General features: G+C 37.1%; 1 protein-coding gene across 1 annotated transcript; it reads right to left on the bottom strand.

The window, feature by feature from the left end:
* Window positions 1-10258: 10258 nt before the first annotated feature.
* LOC138988605 (histone H2B type 1-C/E/F/G/I-like) lies at window positions 10259-10639 on the bottom strand. Its single transcript, XM_070374768.1, has one exon. It carries the CDS (start codon window positions 10637-10639, stop codon window positions 10259-10261), a length of 381 nt encoding a protein of 126 aa, XP_070230869.1.
* Between the last annotated feature and the right edge of the window lie 358 nt (window positions 10640-10997).

The following is a 10997-nucleotide window of genomic DNA, read 5'->3' as shown; positions in this document are numbered from 1 at the left end:
GTGCAGGGTTTTCTATTTACATAGCAGTTTTCATCTCTAGATGATAGCATATTTTTGTAGACATTATTTATTCTCTGCATGATTGGGGTAAGAAGGCTTTCGAGAAATAAGAAAAATATCATATAAAAGACATAAGTATTTGTCTAAGAATGGGACAGGGGGAGAATAACTTTTCAAGTCAAATAACCACCAAACCATTGCACAGTTCTTGGTGTTTCAGACTAATTTATCCGTCACCTCTATGGAGACCTCAAAAGATATCAAGTTTTACTTGAAATAAGCTAGACTTCAGCCAAGCCAATGGGTCCGATGCATAGTAGAGTCTCAGGAAGACATTACAACTGAGATACCTACCAAGGCAAATGGGAGGGCAGACCTCATTGTTCATTCATTTATGTATTCAACAAGGTTATTAAGCTCTACTATGTACATAGCAATTTACAAGATACTGGGAGAACACAGTAGCAAGATAATGTATTCTCTAAACTCTGGGAGAATAAAATTTAACAAGTGCATATAGGCAACTCATGACTACTATTATAATCACTGGATAAAGTGGGAACACAGAAAAAGAACATATAATGCACTCTTAGAAACTCAGGGAAAACCACTTATACAAAACATCAGCCAAACAAAATTCTGAAGGATGACTAAGAGTTAACCACGGTATCTGTTTTACATGGGAATTTGCAATGTGATTCAGGGAGCTCAAACTTGGTGCTCTGTGACAACCTAGAGGAGTGGAATGGGGTGGGTGGTGGGAGGGAGGTTCAAGAGGGAGGGGGTATATGTATAGCTATGGCTGATTCATATTGATGTATGGCAGAAACCAACACAACATTCTCTAAAGCAATTATCCTCCAATTAAAAATAAATAAAATTTTAAAAAAGTTAACCAGGGGAAGAAGGAAGGTCTAGATCTGTGCTTAGAGGAATATCAGTGCAATAGTGTAGAAAATGAGAAAACTGTTGGAGCTGCAAGTATTTCAGTTTTAATAGGAGTTTAGAGCTGAATGGAAGGAGAGGGAAATGATAAGACTGAAGAGATAATTATTAACTATATCAGTGACTTGTCCACCTACCAAGGTTTAAGGATGGGCTCAGTGACATGACTCTACACATTCAAGTCTCTGCCTCCTAGCCTCCTTATGGATTATTTGAGCTGAGTATTTAAGTTTCAGATATAATTTTCGATGTCATCTTTATGTTTTTCCAAGAGTTATACTATCTAACTTCCTTAGAAATAACAGTTTGTCTTAGCATCTCCCCCAGCAAGAACTTTTCTTCTGAAGTGTGTCAACATGGTCTTATTTCCAGTGTTTTCCATTTTTGATCCATTTTGGTGACTATATCTTCCCTGTTGTGTTATACTTACTTTAGATTGGTAAAGTATTGCTAACTCATGGATCCATCAATCTTTCTGAGAGATTCTGTCCCAAGGGCCAGTGCAAATCATCCATAAAAACAAGCCAAGGATTAACTTTTTTCTGATCTAAGCTGAAAGAATTTATCCCCTCAAGAAAACGTAACTTGTCCATATTCATCAGGGTGTACAATTCTTTCCTATTGGAAAAAAAAGTGCAGTCATAGCCCTTCATGATTTATAAGCCAGTCTCACCAGCAGCCATTGTAGAATTTACTTTGAATTAAAAATATGATATTATGAAGCTATTTTCAACTGATCAAAATTATGCCAATTATTTGTGTGTGTTGAAATAATATGAGGGGCTCAATTAAATAGTATTCACCTGATGGTAATTTTGAAAAAAAAAAAAGTCTAACATTTTAGTTTCTCTGAGATCAGCAGCTAGGAATGTCAATTTTTTTTTTTTATCTTTTCCAAAGGATATGAAGAAATTTAGAAGTGGAGGAAGAAATTCTGAGAAAAGCATTATGATTTTCTTTACACAGAATCTTTGCAATGCCTATTGTAAGTAGGTGATAGAAATTTACAGCAAAATTGTTCAAGTCTTTTTCATTCTTAGAATGATGAAAAGGGTATTCTACTTTAGTTGGTCTTAAGACTTTTTCCCCTTCTTCTGCATTTGATTTGAACATGTATAAATTCTGTGCCCTTTGCTATTGAATAATTTTAAAATTTCTTGCTTTTCTTGAATCTAGCTAGGGTAAGGATGGAGGAGTCATTCATTTTTGTAATTGAATTGTGAATAAATGTTTGATGTTGAATAATAAAAAAATGAAAAGTGATAAAACCTTTCTCAATGTAGAGAAAATGTTCAGTGAAATGTTATTATATACAATAACCACTACTTCTATTTACAGAACACTGTGATAATATTAGAACAATTTAGTGTATGCTGGCATTTTTAATTTCATTTGTGGATGAGGAAAATCATGCAAAGAGATCAAGTATTGCATAATACATACATCTCTCAGAGTGACAGAGCCCAGCTACGTCATAACTACTTCATCTTTTTCTTTGAAAACACTATCAGTGTAGAATTTCCAGCTTTCTTTTATTCTTGGCAATGGCCATGATATTGAGTTCTAGCCAATGCACTTTTAGAAAAATGAAGAATACCACTTTTAGGCTGGACTTGTAATTAATATCCCAACACAATCCTCCAGGCTTCTTCTCCTTCTACCATAAATTCTGGAAGCTATTTTTGAGAATGGCAAAAATCACAATATGAGTGAGCCTCGAAACTTGAATCACTGCTTGGAGGATAGCCATTAACCAATCAGGAATTATAGTTTTGGTCTTTTAATAAGAGAACAGTATACTTCTTTGTATTAAACCACTGAGATCTTGAGGGTTTGTTTATCACAGCAACTAGTGTTACCCTAACCAATACATGCAGATAGTAACTGAGGGAAATAAAATTTGAATCAAGGTATTCCTTGTCCCAAAGGAATGCTCTTAAATACTTCTCAAGCTGTCAGACAATACACTGTCTCTAATATGTTGCCTCTGGGACTGTTGTAATGGGGATACTATGTGAAAACTAATTATCTGAACCCTTGGCAATATATTTTCCAACCGTCAAGCTCAATGCTGATTCCATCCAGGAGGTGCATTTTTTTTCCCCTCTCTAGGAATTCAGAATTGTAGAAAACATGATAGGCCTAACGGATTACAAAATGGTGCAATGACAATGGCTGCTTGCGTATTTATGACAACTTGCTTTCTCATTTAGTGGTTTCTTTGATTAAGGTCACTTTTAAAAACTGCATTCAAGAAACTTAATCTGGGCTTCACTGACTACCAAACACAGGCTATTATTTGTCATCCTGCACTATAGAACCTAGGAACTTGTGCATTGGAATTTGGCGAGATAAAAGGAAAATAAATTCCTCTTTGAGGTGCATTCTTGATGACTGAGAATAATAAAAATCATTATTAGATAATAAATAATATAAATCATCTAATCATCTGTTTAGATGGCACAAACCATTTATTCTAGAACTTTGGTCCAAAAGACTTTTTATGAAAATCCATCTCATCAGGATCAAAAAAATGAGTTGCAGTTGGGCTTATTGATGTATTTCAACATCACAGTTAATTCCTTTCTGCCACTCAGTCCCTTGAACTCTGAATAAAATAATTTTCTAGAGGTGTTCAGAAATAAATGCTGTATTTACAAGGCTATTGACAACTCTGTTCTGTTCATCTTTGATCTATTTGTTTCTCAAATAAGGGTATAAAATGGCAAGATAATATCTTGTCCCTCTGGGGTAATGTATCATTTTGAGCTGCCATATGAAAGTTCATTGGGATATACCAACAGGACTAAAACTGGGTGAAGTAAAAAGCCCTGTTTACTTAAATATCTTGGTTAGTAAGAAAATCTTTCTACCCAAGAAAAACTTCTCCATCTGCTTTTTGGTGCTGGAAGTTGTTTAATAAGCTACAAAATCAGAATCTGAAAGACATAAAATTCCCCCTTGGATAGGAAATGAAGGGACCAAAACTTAGACTTCCTGGAAATGACTTATTTCCGAGCTTTTCCTGAGAGCAAAAAGAAAGATGGTAGTGCAAGACCACAGAGAAGGCAAAAAGTTCGAAAAGAAGAGGTTGAGAGCTCATCAAACTTAATTTCCTCTACTTCTCTGCTCTTCCCTGGGCCAGTTTATTTGTAATCATATTTCATCTCCATGAATGTATGCAAAAAGGTAGAAATAAAATTCAATAGCATCTTTTGGTCATGGCTATGTTGCATGAACATATTTTATATCCTTAATAGACCTTTTAAAGCCAAAAAATCTGAATATAAAAGCTTTTAAAAAGCTTCAAATTGATGGTAATAACTCATTTACAAACTTAGTTGGTGGTACTGTCTCATTTATAACTCATTTCCATGGTATATGTGTGGGCCTCACTTTTAATATGCAGAACACTTGGTTTGAATTCAATTTCTCTGTGCTTATTAATCACATACAATATTGGGAATGGAACCTCAAAACAACATTGCCTCCCAGAGAGTGGCTGGTTCACAGCTGTCCAGAATACATTATTCAGTATTAAAATACAGCTTGAGAAACTATTCCTCCATGTTCATCCGTTATGTCTGATATTTCAAAATTTATATCTTACTACTTGAGATATTTTGTAATAGCTGAGTTCTTATTGACCTAATTCCTTCTTCACTGGTAGGAAAAATGACTGAAGAACAAGACGATGAGAATAAATTAAAATGGATTTATCTTAGGTCACACGTGTTTCATATTCCTTTTTTGGGAAGGACTGTAGGAAGGGCAATAGCAGAGGTGACTGTAGGGCTAAGAAGAAAAGTTTTCCTCTTCTTATACATCAGGGGAATCCTTTCTCACATCCTTCCTTTCAAAACCAAGAAGGGGGGATAATTTGGTCAGATTATAAACCATTTGTTGGGCATCATTCACCAGGAAGGAATGGGGTCACCTTGTGCCTTGATAGAAGCTGGGTGCTATGGGGAGTTCTCCAGAAACCACCGCTTCTAGGGTTTTAGCACCATCTCAAAGGGATACTTGGATTTATTTTTTGCTATTTGTAGTTCTATTAATAACCTCATAAAAAGAAGATGAACTATAATTTGGGGCAGAATTATGGCATTCTACGATCCCTTGACCAAAATGCCATCTAATACACCCCTCCTCCACCAACAACTCAAATGCCATTCTTTGAGAATAACATATAAATAAATGAAAGTCATACTTATTGCACTGATGAGATGAAAGTTTGACAAAGCAACAGATATAGAAGCTGTCATATTTTTAGCAGGTTAGGATGTTGAAGAAATAACAAATTCTGTGTATAGATTGCCTTTGTTTTTACCAGCTGAATTTCTGGAATGCATTCTTAGATGCAAATGCAGTGTTGCCCCAGAGAAAGTCAGTAATGTTTGTGCATTTTATTTAGCTTCATTTCTATATCCAGGTAATACCACCAAAGCTTTTAGTCAGAAGACTGAAGAGGATAGGCATGGTTTAGGTAAGAAGAATTGTATTCCCTTTGCGTGGGACACGTGTGGTTTAGCCTAGCTTTGTCATTGCGTTGTTTTGATGTTTTAACAGAGCATTGTACAATATGTCAGTCTTATAGGATGGATTACTCTCAAAACTATGCTGTCTCCTGCCAAATCATTACCACTTAAAGAGACTCAAAAGTTAATAAGATGCTACAAGTTCCTCTCCTTTTATCCTGAATCTTAAAAAATAAAGACTATCATAGAAAGTGCTTAGATGATATAATGATATTAAAGGGAAAAAGCTATGCTCAACATTTGTTTTATGGAGATTAAAGAAAAGGAAACAACCATAAAAAGAGACATACGAAAGCTAGTAAGTGGAAGCAAGGATTCTGAATAAGAATCAACCAGGAGAAATATGATCTTCATAAGAAACCGGCGACCATGAGGAAGATTATGAGTTTCCCACCATACTTTGGATTCAAGCCACATTTTAAAAGCTAATGATAGAAACAAACTCTTAGGTACAGAGAACAAACTAGTGGTTGCTCGATCAGGGAGCACAGATGAAATAAGTGAACGGGATTAAGAGGCACAAACTCTAAGCTGCAAAACCAGTAAGTGATGGGAATGTAATGTACACCTAGGGAATATAGTCAATAATATTGTAACAATTTTATATGGTGATGGACTCACTGTGGTTATCACTCTACAATGTATAAAAATATCAAATCACTGTGTTAGACGTCTGAAACTAATATAATATTGTAGGTTAATTATAACTAAACGGAAGTAAATAAAAGCCAGTGATCATCCAGGATTCTCGCAGGAGGCTAAAAGGCTTTGGTCCTCCCGACCCCTGATGTTAGTGTTACAGGTACTCCTTGCAGAGAGCCATCCTTCGGAGTGTTTAGCTAAAGATGCTGCCTAAAGTCAGGCTGATCTTCATGGCAAAGCTTAAAGGCAGTTCTGGAACAAGAGTGACAGAGGAGAACAAGACCTCGATTCGTGCCAGTGGTGCCACTCAAGAGGGTGAGAAAGTGGTCTCAGGCTAGCTTAAGGACTTGCCTCCTTATCTCTTCATTATGTAGCTTCAAACAAGTCATTTACCATCAGTGTGCCTCAGTTTCCTCCAAAAAGTGCATAACATCATTACCTACCACACTGGGTTGTGGTAAGAGTCAAATGGTAATGGTAAGATAATTATGTGGTGTGTAGAGGTGTTAGCTAACACCATAATGGCAATTGTGCTACAATATATAAATATATCAAATCAACATATACATCTTAAACATATACAATGTTATACGCCAAACATATTTCAATTAAAAAATAACCCTAAAAAAATGTCAAATGGGATAAAGCATAGGGAGCTCTTTACCGAGTTGCTGGCACAGTTAGAGTTCCGTGGCTGCCCTGCCACTCTCCCCTGGGCACTGTAGTTCCGTAGTATGTGGAGGTTACCCAGTCCAACCTGTTACCCTTGAAGAGATGGGGAAACTGAGGACATTACAAGTGAGCTAGTGCTTAAACAAGGTGTTTTAACCTTAGATCACAAAGATATAACAATAAGCCACATAATGGAAATATGTGCAGTGACAATAAGGAACTCAGAAGCCCGGCCCTGAAGTGGGGTCTGTAACCTGTGCTTGAAACTACTGACAATTGTTTTCACAAAAACCATAGTGTAAGAGTGTCCACTGGAACCAGTAGGCCATGAGGAAAAGGACCCATTTCAAAGGTGAAGCAGAATATTACCTCAAGCTGTTTGATAAATCCCCAGGCTCTTCCCAGAGTGGGAAGCTGAGGAAGCCTCCTATTTGATGCTCCAATTCTTTAGCAGAAAAAAAAAGAGAAAATCTCGAGGCTTAGTCGTTGCTCAAGGTGAGCTGAAATAGGGCACACCACATACTACTCCCCGGCTGCTGTATTTACTTGCCTGTGCTGTTTGCAGCTGCACAGGGTCATGCGGTGTGGTCTCTGCCAGGAGTCCAAAGAATGCTCAGCGAGACTCCCTCTGATTGCTAAAGCGTTTATAGTGTGGCAGGCAATAATTATTAGTGCCAGGAGTAAGACTGTCTCTTTCTTTTTAATACAACAGAGATAGATGATCTCTCTCTCGTCCTGATCATCTCCAGGCATTGACACTGAGAATGGGGGACTCTGGAGACATCCAAAGATAGCTTTGTACACTTGTTCTCTATCTTTGAGAAAGAAGTGTTAGAGACATAATTAAATGTCTGAATCTATTAGGCCATATGCTGGCATCAGAGCCAGTCTTTTAGAACATCAAGTTCTCTAATTCATACCTGAAATTTAGGACTTTGGGGAGCTGTCCCTGAGTCTCCTGAAATTAGGTATAAAAGTATGTTTATATCTAAAGGATATATAGGACAAAAATGTTAAGACTCTCTCATTTCAACTTGCTTCACATAATTCTGAATCTCAGTTCCTGCTCCAACCCTGTAGTTATAACACAGCTAGCCTTGAGTTTGCAAGTTCTTCAAACCCAGTTCAAACTGAGTTAGGAACTAAGAGAATTCATGGTTTTTTGTTATTGAAAAAAAGTCCAGAGACATCTTGCTTCAGAAATGGCTGGATACAGGCTTTTAAAGATTACCAAGACTAATTTTTTTTTTCCTTTCTCTCTCTATCTCTTGACTCTGTCTTTTTTCAATTTCGAGAAAGATTTTGCCACATCCTGGCAAGAAGTGCATTGTAGTTCCAATCTGGCAACCCCCCTAGCTTAGCAAACCCAGGGAAGGAGTGCATCTCCTATTTGGTATTCTAATGATTGACCCTGATTGGACCAAACTGAGTTACATTTCCTACCCCTGAGTCAATCACTATTGTCCAGTGGATTTCAGTTTTTCACATTTGGGAATACCTGAAGACAGTTTTGGTTATCACAGCTCAAGCTTGCTACTGGAATCCAACAGTTGGAAGACAGGGAGGCTGCTAAACATACAATGCACAAGCCAGTCCCCCACAGTAAAGAATTGTTCATTTAATAGTGCTGAATTTGGGAAACCCTACTACACAATAGAAGATGAATGGATCAAGCCTGGAACTCATTCCTATCCCTGGAGTGGGATAAAGGATCCAACAATAAAAAGTGTAGAAAGGTAGGTTTCCAAAGGAAAATCAGGATGCTGGCACCAGAGGAAGGAGGAATGTGTTCCATGCAGGCAAAATCTAAAGAGATGCCTGCTAAAGAAGTTATTTTTATGAGCGCTCTGTCATTGAAGGCTTATGATGTATCAGGTACTGGGCTTATTATTTAGCCCTTACAAAACAATAAATTATTTGTTATTATACCCACTTTGTAGATAAAGCATTTAAGACTTAGCCAGCTCATAAGAGGCAGAGAAGAGTACAAACTCATGATTTCTGGCTCCATAGTCTGAGCTCTCTCTGACATTCTTCTGTGTCACAAATTTCTGTTTGATGGAGAGGGGAAAAAATAGAATTCTACTACTTAAAAACTAAGAGGAAATAAAAAGGACCTTGTCAACTGATTACTGAGATCTGTCTTGACTCTGGTGAAAAGGAACGCTTGCCTTACAAAGACATTGCCTGGGTCACACATATTCCATGTGTGCATGCACACACTGGTTTTCACATGTGTGAAATTTTAGGTCATTTCAATTTTAGGTCATTGAATAATTCCTTTTTCCTTTTACTTGTATGAATTGTGTTTAGGGTAAAAAGAATTCTTTTAGGGCATGTATTTTCTGACTTCTTGCCTCTTCTTTACCACAAATGTCAAATTTTAAATCGCTTGCCACAGGGCAGTGGTGATTTACTCTCCTCCTTAACTTTGGTGAGCTGGTAAAATTAGACACAGCCCTGGATTTATATATGTGTGTATATGTTTTAGGAATTGGATGTAAGGATTAATGGCTTCATTAGCAAACTGTTGTGGACTGATTTTTATATGTCTCACCTATTTTAGTTGGTTTGTAAATCACATCAGACAAATTTTGTATTTCAGTCATTTTTTAAACTGTTTATTATGGAAAGTTCTAAACATATCCCAAAATAAAAGATACAAAGTACCCTTTGTACCAGTTATCCAACTCTAATAACCATCTTTATTTTTACATTCTCATTTAATGCTCAGTTTTTTTCTGGAATATTTTATAGCAAATGTCAGATGTCATTTAACATCAAGATATTTAAACATGCATATTTAAAATGACAAACTCCAGTTCCTTTGGTCTAATACCAAATTTATATTCAAATCTCTCTAATAGACTTTGTTAACCTTTGGTTTGTTCAAATTAGTGTTTAACTGGTGTCCACTCATGGTAATAAGTTGTTAATACTTAAGTGCTAAGTATTGATACTTAGGTTGTTAATAATGAAGTCCATTTAAGTCTTTCTTAAGATAGTGTCCTCTCTCTACTCCTACTTTTTTTATATCACCAGTTTGTTAAGGAATACAAGTAAGATATGCTGCTCTACATTCATGGTGTAACTGAACTACTTTATCATGACTATATTATCTATCAACTGAAATGTGGACCTAAAACTCTGATCAAGTTCAGGATGAATTTGTATTTTCACAAATTCATCACTGTGTTACATTGTATGAGGGAAGACATGTCTCACTTTAGTGAGACTAATATTGATCAGTGATTAACAGATGATAACAATGAGATTCTTTCATTGCAAATTCCCTCAGGGAATTTCACTTAGTGAAAGTGAAATCGCTCAGTCATGTCCGACTCTTATCGACCCCAGGGACTACAGCCCACCAGGCCCTCTGTCCATGGGATTTTCCAGGCAAGAGTACTGGAGTGGGGTGCCATTGCCTTCTCCGTTAACAGTGGCTAGACATATTATATTTACTTGGAGCTGGTATACTTGATGACAGCCTTAGTGCCCTCGGACATGGCCTGCTTGGCCAGCTCCCCAGGTAGCAGCAAGCGCACAGAGGTCTGGATCTCCCTGGATGTGATAGTCGAGCACTTGTTGTAATGCACCAGGCACGATGCCTCACCAGTGATGTGCTGGAATATGTCCTTGATGAAGGAGTTCATGATTCCCATGGCCTTGGACGAGATGCCGGTATCCAGATGGACTTGCTTCAGCACCTTGTACACGTACACGGAGTAGCTCTCCTTGCGGCTGCTCTTGCGCTTCTTGCTGTCTTTCTTCTGGGCCTTGGTCACAGCTTTTTTAGAGCCCTTTTTAGGGGCAGGAGCAGACTTAGCCGGTTCAGGCATGTCTATAATGACAACACCCAACAACACAGAAAGATCTTTCACTTAGTAGTTTACCGTTATTTGATGACCATTACTTGAATCAACTCTTTTACTATGGGTTGCAAAATGGTGGTTTTTCTAAGTCTGTCATCTCTTTTGCATCTATTAGCTAGAATTCTTAATAAAAGAAATCCCTGAGGTAGGATTCATGAGACAAAAGCAAGATAAATATTTACTTCTTTTTAATTATCAATGTTCAGAGTAATGGTTACTATCCTAACATCTTTAGTTCTGCCCAATGACTTGTGTATATGTGTGTGTATGTATATATAAAATTTCTTCATTTTGGGAGTGGAAAGGTATGTTTTCTTATGAACTC

This window comes from Bos mutus, chromosome 7, assembly GCF_027580195.1.
Source record: "Bos mutus isolate GX-2022 chromosome 7, NWIPB_WYAK_1.1, whole genome shotgun sequence".
NCBI classification, from domain to species: domain Eukaryota; kingdom Metazoa; phylum Chordata; class Mammalia; order Artiodactyla; family Bovidae; genus Bos; species Bos mutus.
This window is presented reverse-complemented; position numbering and strand designations above follow the sequence as displayed.